This window comes from Drosophila busckii, chromosome 2R (assembly GCF_011750605.1).
Source record: "Drosophila busckii strain San Diego stock center, stock number 13000-0081.31 chromosome 2R, ASM1175060v1, whole genome shotgun sequence".
NCBI lineage: Eukaryota > Metazoa > Arthropoda > Insecta > Diptera > Drosophilidae > Drosophila > Drosophila busckii.
The window spans coordinates 6,572,697-6,588,832 of record NC_046605.1 but is presented as its reverse complement, the minus strand read 5'-3'; the positions used below and the strand labels follow the sequence as shown (position 1 = coordinate 6,588,832).

The 16,136-nt window shown below is 38.1% G+C and overlaps 1 protein-coding gene and 2 non-coding genes across 5 annotated transcripts; all 3 read right to left on the bottom strand.

Annotated features, from left to right (window-relative positions):
• Positions 1-1,178: 1,178 nt before the first annotated feature.
• Trnak-uuu lies at positions 1,179-1,251 on the bottom strand. The gene has a single exon. It is a non-coding gene; the product is annotated as a tRNA-Lys (tRNA).
• Positions 1,252-2,859: 1,608 nt separating this feature from the next.
• Trnal-cag lies at positions 2,860-2,942 on the bottom strand. Its single transcript has one exon. It is a non-coding gene; the product is annotated as a tRNA-Leu (tRNA).
• A 988-nt stretch (positions 2,943-3,930) lies between these two features.
• LOC108597182 (long-chain-fatty-acid--CoA ligase 3) lies at positions 3,931-16,068 on the bottom strand. Of its 3 annotated transcripts, XM_017983607.2 has the most exons (10): positions 15,900-16,068; positions 9,002-9,295; positions 7,678-7,813; positions 6,486-6,924; positions 6,224-6,430; positions 5,684-6,158; positions 5,447-5,619; positions 5,122-5,385; positions 4,790-5,065; positions 4,570-4,724 (listed from the first exon to the last, which is right to left on the bottom strand). In XM_017983607.2, the coding sequence occupies exons 2-10, from the start codon at positions 9,022-9,024 to the stop codon at positions 4,570-4,572; spliced, it is 2,148 nt and encodes a 715-aa protein (XP_017839096.1). In that variant the 5' UTR covers positions 9,025-9,295; positions 15,900-16,068. The 3 variants fall into 3 exon arrangements, with proteins under 3 accessions (XP_017839097.1, XP_017839096.1, XP_017839098.1); XM_017983608.2 differs by lacking the exon at positions 15,900-16,068 and having other exon boundaries at positions 3,931-4,724; positions 9,002-9,024; XM_017983609.1 differs by lacking the exons at positions 9,002-9,295; positions 15,900-16,068 and adding an exon at positions 7,974-8,028.
• Positions 16,069-16,136: the final 68 nt, after the last annotated feature.

The window sequence follows — 16,136 nt, the reverse complement described above, 5'->3', positions numbered from 1 at the left end:
TGAAGATCAGTAGCGAGTAACTTAAATTTTATTATTTGTTTGCATATGCCAATCCAATCCATTCAACTGCCATTTATGCGCAAATATTTGTCATATTATTGTGAGTAAAGCTTGCTGAAATCGAGATACAAATAGAAGCGTGCACAATGTGTTTGCTCTGCTCGCTCTTGCAACAATTGCAAGTTAGTCAAATAGGAATTTTTGTTGTTATTGCTGTGAGGCCAGCAGCATTTGCATTTGCATTTTTACTGCAAATTCAAAATCGATTTCATGTACTGGGCTGCTGAGTGACTCGCATGCAACAAGACTATAAATACACACACACACACACACACACACACACACATGTTAGTAGATACATGTCTATTTGGAGCACTAAGCCAATGCCAAATGCCATGTACGTGTAACAGTAAAATGAGTTGAATGCATTTTATCGACACACACACAGATACAGAGGCAAACAACAATTGTTATTGGCCATGTTGACATACTTTTGCTGGCAGCAACCACATGGCGTATGCGTAATATTTACCTGTTACCAACTATTTATGCTTTGCTCTCAATAAGCATCCCAAGCTTCAATGTCAGCACTTTTGTTATTGTTATTGTTTAACTATTGCTTTTTGTTGCTGGTCCCCATGTTCACTTACGTTTCATTTCCGTCCGGCCTTGTCAAGCATATCCGCCTGATATGGCGGCTGATTTCCGCTCGTTGCGCTTCAACGAGCGCTGCGAAATGTCGCTGAGATTGACGTGCGCCTGCCTGTCTGCCATTCCTGCTCGCTCACTCTTTCGCGACAGCTCTCTGTGCTGTCCTTCAAAGTGAAAGTTTTCGCTTTTGATTTTGACCCTATACTTAGTCCCCTAGCTGTGTTGCTGCTGCTTTTTGCCACTCGCTGACATTGAAGTCGCATTACATGCATGTGTGTGTGTGTGTGTGTGCTGTATTCCACGCGACTGCTTTTGGCATTTCAATTTGCTAAATTAAATTCAATTTTAGCTTCAATTGCAGCAATGACTTTTTGCTTACACTGATTGCGAGTGCCGAGTGCTTCAGGCATACATTAGATTTGAAAATGCGCAATCGAGAAATTTGCATTGACAAGAAATTTGTGTCAAGTGGGCTGCCAAAAATTGTATATAATAATATATGTAAAAAAAAAAAACAAAAATATGATCGCCCGAACAGGGACTTGAACCCTGGACCCTTGGATTAAAAGTCCAATGCTCTACCGACTGAGCTATCCGGGCACTTGGTTAGAACGCGCCAAAAGCATTGGTTGCCTTACATGAGCCTAAATGTATATTAGTTTATTAAATTAGAACTATTCTAATGATGTAATAATTATGCAAATTTATTATTTTGTAGAGTAGACAGTTGAAAGCTTTAAGATCGCTGCAAAGATCAAGCTGCTGCGCTTTTCACGCAATTAAATTAGCAACATTAAGTGCTTAGCTAATATATATATTTATCAAGTGAACATCGCTCTAATGCGCTTAAGCTTTAAGCGTTGCCCCCTTTAAGACTACGCCTCTGACGTTGACATTTTTATACGCAGCACAAAACTTTGTCTGGCTGTCTGTCTATCATCTAAAATCCATTGAGCGTAACGTATACGCATAAAATTCTTAGCATTACATATTGAGAGATGCTTGCACGCGCATTCGCAGCATCGACTGCATGTCCTGTTTGTAAGTCCTTGCCAGCATCGATAGCTCAATGTGTGTGTGTGTGTGTTGCTTTCATAGTCTATTAATTTTATTGGTGCAAGCTCAGTCGCCTGACGTACTGTAATGTTTGTTATTTTTTATAGCGCATTCTAATTCAACACTTGGTGATTTACTTAATGTTCTGTATGAGAAGTGCACTGCAAAATAGCAAGTACTAAAAATTTCGTTTAACAAGTGGTCAGCGTCCATTTGTAAGGCACTTTGTCAGCTGTAAGCTCCAAAAGCTATAGCGGACTAGCAGTTGCACTAACTTTGTATAAAAACTGAAAGTATAAATTAGTTTTTTCGTTTAGCGTTCAGCTTAAATAGCAAATATTTTCCATTTTTTTTTTTCTACACATGTTGACAGCTTTTCTTTGCGGCTCCCAAACGTGCTTATGCCAACTTTTGTTACCTTTATAATGCTGAAAAATTGTCTGCCGCACGAGCAGCGCGTTCCCAGTCACAATTTCCTTTCCTTTTTTTTTATGATTTATTTGTTGCATTAGTGGACCTTAGTGGACCGCTGGCAGTGGCAGGCCACTTCAGGTGTTTCGGCGGGGCATGCAACATGCTACTTGCTGCCAGCGCACTGCTTCAGCTGCTCTCTCGTTGGCGTTGCCATGCCACAGTCAGGCGCGCACTAAAATAAATGTGCGACGCGTCCTGCAAAACATTAACAATTTTTTAATGCCATAAAAATGCATAAGAGCCAAAGACACCCACTGAGCGGGGGACAGGGCATGTGACTACAGTAAATACCAGACTGAGTGACTGCAGCGATGCGCATAAATTGTGCCATTTACTCTGGCATTGGCAAACAAGCGGCGTAAACAAGTCAAAGGCAGCAGAAGCCAATGCAGTTGATGATAATGAGTATGATCCTCTTATTTGTACAGCGCAAATTAATGACGAATGTGTAACAGATACACATATGCACACGTATGTGTAAATAGTTAATAAATACATGCAGCATATGTGAGCTTAAGCTTTATTTATTCAAGAGTTAGTTTAACTTACACACAACTTTAAGCAATTTACCAGGCAAACAGCGCTAAGCAGCAGACATATTAATTTAATAAAATAAATATACATAAATATCTGGTGACATACAATTTAATAAAATAAAATAAAAAACAAAAAATGATTTGTCAGAAGTGGGATTCGAACCCACGCCTACAGAGTAGACTACGACCTGAACGTAGCGCCTTAGACCACTCGGCCATCCTGACAGTTGAAGCTTGTTGACCAAAGAACGTTCTAGAGCATTCTGGGAAATTCAACGCAAAGAAAAATTGATTATCAGCTCACAATCAGTTCTAATAATAGTTTGAGGTTTGCTTTTCGTATTTAATAATAGAAGTTTGTTAATTTCTTTTCAAAAGTTTCGATATTTATTGATTTTTCTCATTTGACGCATAAATTTACAATAATGCAATTTGCTTACTTACAGTTATAATTTTATATATAATATATATATGATTTTGTTTTGTGTATTGGGTTTTGCACGTAGCTCGCTCTATAGCAATTATAAATAATTATGTAAAACATGCATCATAGTATTTATATAATAAACAAAACGAACTTTATTATTATGTATGTATTTATTTATTGAATTTTTTTACTTCTTGCTCATTTTAGAAACGCAGCGTTTTTTTGTATAAATTGCTAAACATGCCTACAATTGTAAATGTTGTTAACTAAGAATATGACTACAAATGTAAACAACTAAAAGACGAAAAAAACCTATGAAATCTTATTAGTTCTCAGGCGATTTGGCCTCTTTTTTTTAGCTATTACGTTTAGTATTCTTAATTCATTCATTAGCACTAAGTCTTTCATTTGTTGCATTTAAAATTTTGACTCGTAATTGATTTGTAAAGTTCATTTGTGTTGCTTTAACTAAATTGCCCTAAATATATATATATCTTTAGTATATATATTACAAATATTTGTAACCTTTTTATTATGCATTTCTGTTAAATAATGTATGGAGGGTTTTTTATTTATTTGTTTTGTTGGTTCCAGCAGAAGTAAAGAAATTTTCTGAAATTCATTTTCAGCATTATTTGCAGTTTAATTCATAACATATCGCACTTCTTATCAATTCATTACTTCAATATTAGCCATACATTAAACTTAGCTTAATAAAACGTACGCTAATATGTATATTAAATATATATTTTCTTTTTTTTATACACATATAAATTAAATTTTGATATATGTATATACGCATTTTGTGTATCAGTATGTACATAATTAATAGGCAACCACTTAAGCAATATTTATTGTTTTCTATAAAAATAAGTATTTTTCACGCAATTGTTTTATTTGCCACAAGAAAAAAAATATATGTATGCACTAATAAAAACCAAAAAACTGTACATCATCATCATCTTCATAAGCGTTGTCATTCAATATAAACGTCATCATCTCGTTATCATCAACAGCAAATAAGAGAAGCTCAACCAAACCAAGCTCGACTAAGAAACTACAGAAATTTGTCCCTTATTCAAAATGCAAAAAACAAAACAAAAGCCAAGCAGCTTATAAATTACAAATTCTCTCGCACTTTGCGCTAAGCTAAGCAGGCAAATCTACTTAAGTGTGTGTTTAATGCATAGGTGTGTGTGTGTCTTAATGGGCTTTTTAGATCTTTTAGTACTTAAGCTAGTTTGGTTTTCAGTAATGCCAAGTGAGCTTGTGTGTGTATGTGTGTGTGTTTGCCTGAGCTGTACTAAACCATTTCCACTTGAAGTTCATTACTGCTGCTGCTGCTGCTAACTGCTGCTGTTGTTGTTGTTATTGTTGTTGTTGTTGGTTTGTTGTATCTGCTGCTGCTGCTTAGTACATTGATTTTCATGAAGCGTACATGCGGCTAATATCGTGCTGATATTTATCCTGTATCTCCTTGCGCTTGAGCTTGAATGCAGCCGTTACCAGACCCATATCCGGTGACCAGACTTCCTTGCAGAGCGTTATAGCTGCAGGCACCTCAAACTTTTGCAATTTGCCTGCCAAACAAAATAAAATAAAACATTAGTTACACTAAAAATATAAACAATGAAAGACAACTAACATTTTCGCGCATGTTCGGCAATTTCCTTGAGTATAGCCTTCTCCATAATGGGCGATGAGCACAGCTCTTCAAAGGTTTTATTTTTCAGTCCATTACGTTCAGCCAGCTCCTCGAGATGTTTCTGATTTGGCACGACCAGCGCGACAGTAAATTGTTTTGTTGGATCACCATAAACGCAAATGTTTTCAATAATGCCGCAAGTTTTCAACTCGGATTCAACTTTGCCCAATGAGACATATTCGCCAGCCTGCAGCTTAACCAAATCCTTCTTGCGATCTATAAAAAAAAGTTGCAGGAATTTCAAAAGCTTGACATATAAGTGGTCAGCTTACCAATGATCTTAAGTACGCCATCGGTTTGTACTTCGCCAATGTCGCCAGTCTTGAACCAGCGACGTCCATCCTCCTCGAAAAAGTCCTCGCTAGTCTTGCCAGGCAGCTTGTAGTAGCCTTGGGATACACAATCGCCGCCAATGAGCACTTCGCCTTGTGGATAGGGCTTGTTGTTAATGCGATAATTGCCCTCCTCCCAGTTAACCAGACGTATATCGCAAACGGTAAGCGGGCCACCAGTGCGTCCATAGGTCATGTCACGCGCTGCGGCATACAAAACAAAAATTAAACATAAGCATAAGTAAAACTCATATGAAGCACTTACAGTCCATAACAGTGGCGCCAGAGGTAGTTTCCGTTAGACCATAGCCTTGTATTAAGTCGACGCACAGACACGTCTTGATCTGCTCATGTGTATCGGAGGACAAAGGCGCACCGCCAGACATAATAATGCGCACCTTGCCGCCCATAAGCTTGGCAACCTTTTTGAAGACCAGTCTACAAAACAAAAAATACAAACAGTTAATAAACAATTGCAGTCTCAAACTATTGCTTAGCTTACTTGTCAATCAGCGGCGTCTGATAGCCACGCTGTATCCACTTGACCTTGTATTGGTAAAGAAATTTGAACAGCGCCTTCTTAAACGCCGAGCCCGAGTTGACCTTGTCGTTGATGCCCTTTGAAATGCGATCCAATATCAGTGGCACGGAAGTCATGCACGTGGGCTTTAATACGGAAGCGTCGCCCTTGCAGCCGCGCATAATCTTGCTGCTCGTATCGATTAAGGTCAGCGGCGTGGAGTAGCCAATGGAAACGCCAGTCATAAGGCAAACGCTCTCCGCAACAAGCTCGAAAACGTGCGCCAAAGGCAGAAAACCTATGAGCACATCCTCTGGATAAATGGTAACCATATCGCAAAAGCCCTTCATGGTGGCAATGCAATTCTTGTGCGACAGCAGCACGCCCTTGGGTGTGCCCGTTGAGCCAGAGGTGTACATAATGATGGCAATATCATCGCCCTTGGGTGGCACGTTCTCTGTTTGAAAAAATAGCGAAATAGATTAGTTGCGTTTTAGACTTTAATCGATATGGGCAGCTTACCAAACTTGCTGTCGTTGCCAATCTTTACAACTTGCGCAAATGGCAGCACTTTGACGCCTTCCTTGAAGCCTGTGGTCTCGGTTTTGTGCAGCTGATCCTCCATATAGATAATGGTGTTGACATTGGGGCACTTGTCCAGCAGCGTCTTGAACTTGGGCAGCAAATCATGCGAGGTTATAACAGTGGTTACCTCCGTTTCGCTAATGCCTGCAAAAGTAAAAGTTAAACACGCAGCTTTTGATTGCCCAAAACTTTCACTTACAGTGGGCAACACCATCGTCTCCCAGCGTGGCGTAAACAGTTACAATGGGCATGGCCTGTTTGAAGCAGCCATGAGCTGCAATCATCCACTCGGCGCGCGTCTCGGCAAAGATGACAATGTTTTCACGTGGCGCTTGGCCAAGCTCACGCAGACCACGTCCAAAGCTGGACGCCATGCGTTCCGCCTCAATGAAGTTCTTCCATTTGTAGTCGCCCATGTTGTACTTCTTGAAGACGCGTCCATTGGGCTGCGTTTCGTCCTCCTCGCTGAGTATTTGACGCGTGCCCAGGCAACGTTTCGTTGAATGCGTCTTGGCCACATAGTTGAACACCTTCTCCAGCGTATCAATGTTCTCCTGCAGCATCTTGACATGCACATCACGTGGCGGCTCCGTGGTGCGGTACGTCAGCTCGGTTTCGTCATTCTTTATGATGCGTGCCTATAAAAAATTGCGAGTTTAGTAAAGCTTTATAAATATAAATATAATATATAGCGCGTGGTTGTGTTTAACCAACACCAAAACAGCTAAAAGGAATGCCCAGCACTTAGAACTAAACAAAGGTACGACGCCAAGGGGTTGGTGGGTGGGTGGGTGGTTTAAATGTTGTGCATAACACAGACACCAAAGTTTAAAATAAGAAAATAACACCACGAAAACAAAATGAAACGAAACCTCAATATCATCCGCTGCGTACTTGGAGGACTCTTCGATCAACAATATGTTCTTGTTGCTTATGGGCTTGGCCTAGATGCATAGAAAATAACCAAAAATTAGCTTGAAAACTAATAATAAAATTACAAACACATATGTATGAAGTTTTGATTTGCCATATACAAGTTTGTTGTTGTTGCTTGCATGAGGTGTTAACGTTATCAACATAAGATACAGACAGTCGATAAACTACAAGTTGGCCACAACAGTTATCAATTTATTTCTAGAACTCTTAAGTGAATCATGACGCTGCAGCTGAAGTGTTATAAACTTTTGATTTGACATGAATTTTGTAAGTAAGATAATGCCGCAAATAGAGTTGAAAGGTCATAAAGTTATATATAGAGCTGAAAATTAACATTGCGTGTTGTCTAACGATTTGCAATTTATAAAGATTGCGCGCTCTATAGCTAAAACATGCGATTAGCACGAACTTTGTAACTCAGGCTGTAACTATCAGTTGCTGTTGTTGCCACTCACCTTGACGCGCCTTGAGTCCTGTCGACGCTTCCAGGGCGCTTGTAATACCAAATAGACGGGCAGCGTTATAATATCATAAAGAAATGCAATTGTCTTGATAGCGCCCAGCGCGCTCTGCACCCAAAAGCTGTCCATTCTGCAAATGAAGAAGAAAGACAAAAAGAATTAGAAATAATTGAAAATATTATATTAAGTAGCAGCTGCTGCAGCGACAATTGAAATGCAAATTTACAACGCATTCACACTCGGCGACTATATAAAATACTAGAGAGTGTAGTAGCGACCCAGTAACCCACTTGCTTTAGCTCTATAGCAGTTGTAGCGCCGTCACAAGCCGAAAGCCAACTGATTGCAATTGGCAAATCTTTCGTGCCCGCCAGAACTGGAAACAAAAAAGGGTTGCCGACGTTCTTAACGCACGAACAGACAGAGCAAGCAAAGCTGTTATCAGCTGGAAAGCGTTTATCAGTGCCACTGGCAAAGGTGTTGAGCAGCGTCTGCGATCAGTCTGCTTGCCACATGTAAAAACTTAGCACTTAACTAAGCGTTAATAGCGCTGTAAGCAGTTACAAAGTCCATCCCAATCAATTGCTTATCGTACATGGAATTTATGCTTCAATAAATTTTATGAAAATTGCCAGCAAATGTGTTTTTAAGCGCTTGAATTTTATAATTATTTTCAACGCTACATTAAGCCAGCAAAAAAAATTGTATTTCATTAGCTTATCTTTTTATTATGCAATTCGCTTTTTTATCTAAGTCGACTTGGCTAAACTCGCAGCCAATTGTCAAGCACCTGAAGGCCAATAAGCTCTACTATGATAACAAGCCACGCTCTTTAGAGTCTGCTTATCAATTAGCAGATTCAGTGAGTGTCAGCGGCTCATGCTAATCAGCGCTGCTAGGCGAACTTTTCAAACTTTGCTGAATTGTTATCAATAAACTTGGCAGCAAGACAAGACACTAATTATTTCCATTTCCTTTAACTAGTATATGCAGTTATAGATTATTGCAAGTTAGCAAACGTGCAGCTCGTTAGCAACTGAGCGATCAGTCTATACTGTCAATGCAGCTTTATCATAAATTACGTGTAGTCAACGCATACTTGAAATTTATATGAGCTTAGTGCGCTGATTTCTGATTTCAAGCATTTTAATTGTACAAAAGAAAGCAAGCAACATTTATTATTATACTACTATTCATATGTGTGATAAGCGCGCAGCTGATAAACAAATCGCAGCGACGTCACGTCCTTGAACTTGACGACAAAGCGTGTTCCAAAGAATTTAACTGATGTCAGAAAGGAATTTAAAAATATACTTACTGCGCATCATCTTCGATAAACATCTTGTTGTAGTTTTACTTGCAATGGAACAACTTGGATATAGACAGATAATACAGTTGACAATGATCGTTTAAAAGAGAGAGAGTTAGCACGACTTTTGGTTAACACTTAAGTCGTAGCCGCGACTTTATAATCCAATTGGTGTAATGACAATGCGGCGTATGCGTAATTTATGTGTATCGATGAACAAATTGATGCAACATTTAAGCGATGAGAGTACACAGACTTCCTAATGCCTTTTTAGTGTTGTTGGTGTTGTTGTACTTGTAAACTCTGTAAATGTAGAAAACACAATGACAATGAATAAACAACGACAATAAACAATTGTATGAAAGTTAAACTTAAAACTAAACCGCACACACCAAAAGCAGCTAATTGGCAATAACAACAATACTTTAGCTAAATTAACTTGCTTGTTTAATACACTTGCTAAAAATAATTTAAATAGTATAATTAAACAAACTAAACAAATAAATTGTTTAAGTTGCGTGCAGCTTTTTACTGCCAAAAAAATCGAAAGCGGCCAGCAGCGTAAACAAGTTCTAGCCTTACGTTTCGCCTTGGTAAAAAAAAAACTGATAATAGCCATAAGAAGAACAACAAATATAGCTTTAGCCTATACATTGTTTATATATATAGTTAGCATACAAATTAATTTTAGACAAACAACAACAAGCATTTTTTTTTTGCTGATTGCATAATGTGGTCAAGAGAAATGTCAAAAGCAGCAGATTGTGGTGAAAATTTATAGTCAGTTCGGTTCTCTTGCTCTTTCTCTAGCGCTACTACTACAAATTGGCGTAGGTCGGAGACTCAACTCAATTGGCGTAGCCCTTTGTTTATAAATATTTGTTTATGTTAAGCCGAAACACTTTTCAACACACAAGTGACAAAGTCCAAAGTTGTGTTTTTTTTATTTTTAGCCACACAGGCAGCAACATTGTAAATTGATATCTCAAAGATATATACACAACTGCAACTGACTTGTTCAAATTCTATATAGTGAAAGCTAACTGAACTATACGCTCGCATTTAAATGTTTGAACTTTGAGCGACTGCGAGACATCGCATGTGCGACAATCGTGACCCTGATCAAAGTTAAATTGCATGATGAGAGAGCGAGATAGAGATAGAGAGAGAGCACAAAGGTTACTGGCAGCAAACGGCAGCTGTAGCGATTGCCCTAAGTAAACACATTTATAGTCTGGATTAAGACAATGAGGAAATGATTAACTAAGTGTGTGCTTACAAGTGTGTCTGAGTGTGTGTGTGTGTGCGTGTGTGTGTCTGAGTGTACTTTGTACCCACCCCCACCCCAGCACCTGTTAAAAATAATGCGATAAACTGCACTTAAGCAACTTGCGAATCAGTGTCAAAAATTATAATATAAACAAAGCTTAATTGAATGTGTTCATTTTGTGTTAGCTACAGTACACAATCGATAAAAATAATACAATATTATTAAACATAATACTTAAACTGTTGTCAAAGCTTTTAAATTATTTAATACTTAGTTCATAGTACTTCAAATGCCAACACTTCAAAAAGAAAATTTGAATATATTCATTTTGACTTAGCTAAAGTAATATGGTTCAAAATAATATAAAATAATTCAACAAAATATTTAAGACGTTGTCAAAAGTTTTAAATTATTTAATACTTAGTTCATAGTACTTCAAATGCCAACAATTCAAAACGAAAATTCTAAATATAACTGATAGCTATTTATTTTGTATTAGCTACAGTGCAATATCGTTAAAAATAATACAAAATTATTAAACAACATATTTTAGCTGTTTTTAATTATTTAATAATTTGTTTAAAATTGTTTAAAAATATCTGTCATAGCTTTATATTCAACAAAAGTGGCAGGCAACATGTGTTGCAAATATTTGCATACAACTCACACACACAACTGCAGTAACTAATATGCAATTTTAATATCAAATGTTTCCACAATCCCAAACTGTTAATATACAGTTACACTACTCTCTCTCTCACTCTCTCGCTCTTTTGTCGCCTAGTTAGGTGAAACTTTTTTAATTGCTTTGATTAAAGCAATTGCAAAACAAAACTCGCCTTAATTATTGCCTATGCATATTGCAAGCTGCACAAATTGTTTATTTATTTTCATTTGCCGTTCATTTTTTTATTGTTTATGCAGTCGTTAGCTGCCATTTTGTTGCACAACAACAAAACAAAAAGAGCACTGAGAGCTCTCGCGACTCTCTCGACTCTCACGCTTGACTAACAAGCAAATGCTACCAATGGGAAAGTGCAACTGGTTGTGCTCACCTCGAACTCGATCTTGAAATTAAATTACAGTTGCATTTTGCATGTTTTAATTACAACGACGTCATCAGCCAAAAAAATATCAGTTACGCTCGGCTTCAAGAATTTAAATTCAATTCAATGATTTCTAGTTTTTTACTATTTATATAAATCAATTCAATTGTCACGCAAATTGCAAAGTCCAGTTTGTTTCCTCTAGGTGCAAAGTCTTGTGTGTAATTGAGCTTTGTTAACAACAAAATAAAACATACACAAATTATGAATCTAATATTACGTAAGACATTCTACAGCAAAATCTAACATGTCATGCTGTAGCGGAGACACGTCATAAATAAGTTTAATGACGCATCAAAACAATTTACGTTTTGAAATTGAAATGTTTGAGAATGTTATACAAATTATATTTAATAATAATTATAGAGTTAAGTAGCGTGTAATATTTTGATAGTTCGAAAATTGAGATACATTATTTTTAAAATATTTTTAAGCATTAGTAATCAATTTTTAACTTATGAAATTTTAAAGATAAAAAATTTCTATAGTACTAAATCTAAAATTCCTAATACTTTATGAGTTTTAATATATGCTCCAATATTTGTATTATTTTCTTAAAATTATTGTGTTACTGCAGCCCTGACTTTTTGCTACATGCATATTAAAAAAAAAACTTGAGCTGCTCTTTCTGCATGTGCGACGATTTTTGCAATTGCGTCAATAGCTTTGTACTGTTACTTGAACTTTGACCGTTTAGCTGCTAAAGTAAACAATAAAGTGCCCCAGGGTGCAAAAAAAAATGCAATTATCAGCATAACCTTATATGTGGCACATGATGGATGCCTTGACATTGATGGGGCAAGCAACAGTTATAAATAAACACACATACACATGCATATGTAGATAAATGTATCTGTGTATTGATTCAATTGCAATTAAACGTTAAGCGACTTTGCTTCATTTGCATATGAACTTAGTATGAAACATACAAATGAACTTAAACGACGATTGAAGAACGCAAGCGAGCGCACCTTAGACTGTCTGATTGCTATCTCTTTGCTTTGCTCCTGCTCGCCGATCCTCCCTCACGCTCTCTCTCTGTCTCTCGCTCTTGCGTCTCACTTGCGCAATTGGGGGCAAAACAAAAAATATCATCGTATGACTGTGTCAAAGTCCAAAATAAAAATAATTTATTTTGCCTTTTTGTTTAGTTTGCAACTGATTGAGAGCGCACTGAGCATAAGGCTGAGTAGAAATGCTCATAAATTTAAACAAATGCTGCAAAAACAATGAATAAAACACACACAAGGCGGCAATTTGCACGTAGCGAACAGAGAAAGAGAAAGAGCAAGAGAGAAAGGCAAAACAAAACAAACAACTGTGACCAGAGTTTTGTTTGTGTGTGGGTGAATTGAAATGAATTTTATTATTGCCAGCAGCAGCAGTGCCCAAAATAAAAAGAGAGCGAGAAAAGAGAGAGAGCGTACAATTGCTCATTTGCACGCGCTCATTTGTTGGGGGCAAGAGCGGGAGTCTGTATGTGAAAGTAAAATCATCGCTCAGATCTTAAATAGTCGCTTGTATATGTAGGCAAATGACCTAGACAAGCATTTTTATCTGTCTATGTAATTCTACACACACTTGCTGTAAGTGAAAATTTTCCACAAAATAAAGAAAAGAAAACACTTTTGGCAATGATCACGGGCACGTCGCAAAAGGCCGGTTAAATGCTTTAAGCCAACGACATGGCAAAACCGGTTAGAAAATCTTTCAGCAGACATTTCAACGTCGTGACTAAAGCAAATATTTAAACGCTATATATATATATGTAATAGTATGTGTGTGTGTGTATTTGTTTGTTTGCCAGTGCTGAGCGCGCGTTTTAAGAATAAAACGTGTTTTTATTTTTTCGTTTGAAAGCAGCTTAGCACACTCTTTAATTAAGTTTAATAAAAATTTGCAGCTTTAAAAACTTTTTTAGTTACATAATTACACGCGCTTTTAATTTGAAATGCGTATAAAACATAAAAATTTATTACACACAGGTTCAAGAACGGGGCCACTTATAATAAACGTGAGATAAACAATTACAAGGCAATATTTACAGTAAAACAATGTTGCATATTGAGTAATTGACTATATACAGTCTGTTCTTATTGACTTTTTTCTTTGCTATTTCAGCTGGGAAATGTAGCCTGTGGTATATTAAATTTAAATATGTATGCAGGTCCCTATGTGCCCACATGAAAATCGCGTGACTATTTTCGTTACAACAAAAACAAAAGCAGCAGCAGCAGCTGTGCCGCATTTACAACAAAAACTGCTGCGTGCAAGAAAAGCGCCAGACAATCTGGGCGCAGCACACAGGGCGGAGCAAGGGGCAGGCAGGGAAGGCAGTGAATGTGTGTGGCCGGGGCTACAAATGTTGGTGAGGGTTGCTGTGCCGTGTGGCAAGTTTTTCTTTCTTCGCCGCCGTTGTTAGCATTTGGTTATACCAGCTAAAAATCATACGATGTTCAGGGGAAATGCGGCGAAGAGAGCGTTGCCGTGTGGCGTCAGCGGCGAATGCACCACGCTGGGCACGTCAACCACAACTGTACAAGAGCGCAAATGCAAGAGAGCGGCAGCAATCTCTATAGGGACAGCTGATGAGGCGAGGTAAAAAGGTCAAAGAGCAAACTGTTGACGTCTGGCCCAGAGATTTGACTGTATCCTGGCTAGTTTGCTCACTTACCATTTGGCCATGAATGAAAACGGCAACCGGCAAATCCACACACACACACACACACTGAGCACTTGGCACTATTTATTTGCTTATTGTTAACTTATTGCCACAAAAGACGCTTCATCAAAACGTGACAGTTGCTCTCAATGCACACGCTTCCGGGGGCCGCCAGCAAACAAAACCGCGCCCCAAACAAATCAGAATAGCACTGACACTGCAATTTCCATGCTGAATGCAACAACTTTTGTCTGCTCAGCTGGTCTGCTGCGCGCATTGGGGGCGACGAGAGCAACAAACAGATGACACACACACACAGCCACCTAAGCACACGCACATACATATAAATGACCCCGCAGCACAGCTCGCAGCTCCACAAGCTAAAAAACTCGCATGATTTTCAGTTGGTATAATAAACTGAGCAGACAAGTGAGTGGGAGTAGGAGAGCGCATGAGTCAGGCTGCCAAACAGAGAGAGATACAGCGCAAGAGAGAGCGCGCGTGAGACTGTGCGCAAACACACACACAGACACACATACACGTTTAAGTATTTACATGAAAGTACACGTGCACCGTTGGGGAAATGACGTAGACAATGTAAGAGAGCGCCATTCAAAATAAGAGCATTGCTCTTTAACACAATTTGTGTTTACATATATGCGTATTTTGCGTTTAAAATATAAAACTTTAAATAACAAATGTATTATCTAACTGCCAGCAGCAGCAGCAGCGTTATATTTATATAAATTCAAACTAAATGCAGCTGCATAGACACTTGAGACTACGCTCTTCATCCCACAGCGCTCTCTTATCTCGCACTCCAGTTGCTGATGAAGGTCGTTTAGCTTTGAAAGCAAAGTTTTCTTTTTTATTATTGTCACTTTGCAATTGTCAAACAACAATTAGAAATCAATAACACTGTTGTTGATTTTTTTTTTGTAATTAAATTGCGTAATGCAATTTCAAGAGAGAGTGCATATTGCAAGTGGGTCAATGCACGTACCGTTGTTGTTTATCATCATACACTTAATTAAAACATTTAGCAAACTGACCACATAAAACAATGCGTGCGCCCCCGAACGCTGCACTTCCGACACTGCTGCCCCATTGATAAGGTGGCGTGACATTTGAGCCGTCCAAAATGCCGGCAAAGGGAGCAAGCTGAAGGGGAAAGCATGCGCGCGTGTCTGTGTGTGTGTGCGACCTGTCAGCTGAGCGATGGGCGGGAATAGCCAATAACACACACACATACACAAGCTTGCGATTTGCAACGCAAAAGATATAGCTTTGTATATGGGGAGAGTGCAAATAATTGCAAATGTATTAGCTTTGTTTTTGAAATACCGTTATATTACATTTGTGACGTTGTGAGCGTGGGCGAAAGAGATGTAGCGCTCATGTAATGCATATTACATATTTATTTATAAACAAATCAACAATAAACAATTATTTTGGCATTTAATGCATTGCCAACTTGTATAAAAAACAATTCACAAGCCAAAACACACCACATCGACACAACAAAATATGCTGCGTTGGCGCCGCTGTCGCCGTCGGCGTCACTGTTATAAGCACGTTGTTACAGTTACAAGCGCTGACAGCGAGAAGTTTTATTGACTTTTAAGCCGCTTTTAATGTATTTATATATACTTCTTAATGGCGTTTTAAATAAAACTTTCACAAAATTACACACTAATGCACACAGTCTGTATTTTTATTTGTTTCTTTCGCTTTCGTAGTTGCGCTTTTGCCAATTCGAGTCACACTCACACAAATAGCCTCACACACAGGTACAGGCAACAACACAAACACAAGCGCACACGTACACGCTCAAAACCGGGTAACAAGAACAATTTCTTTTTTACTTACACAAAGCTTTGAAGTTAACTTTTTGCTTTCAAATTGCGTTTTAATATTTTAGTATCCGTTTTAATTCGTCGCCCGCATGTAAGATCATTCAAGCTTTTTTATATGTACGTATGTATATGTGTAACAACGACGTCCACGACGCGCAACACGTCCGATCAAGTTGGCGAATAAAAAGAGAATGAAGTTTGATGTTTTATTTAACATCAATATTAAGAGAGTTGATTTTTCAAATGCATC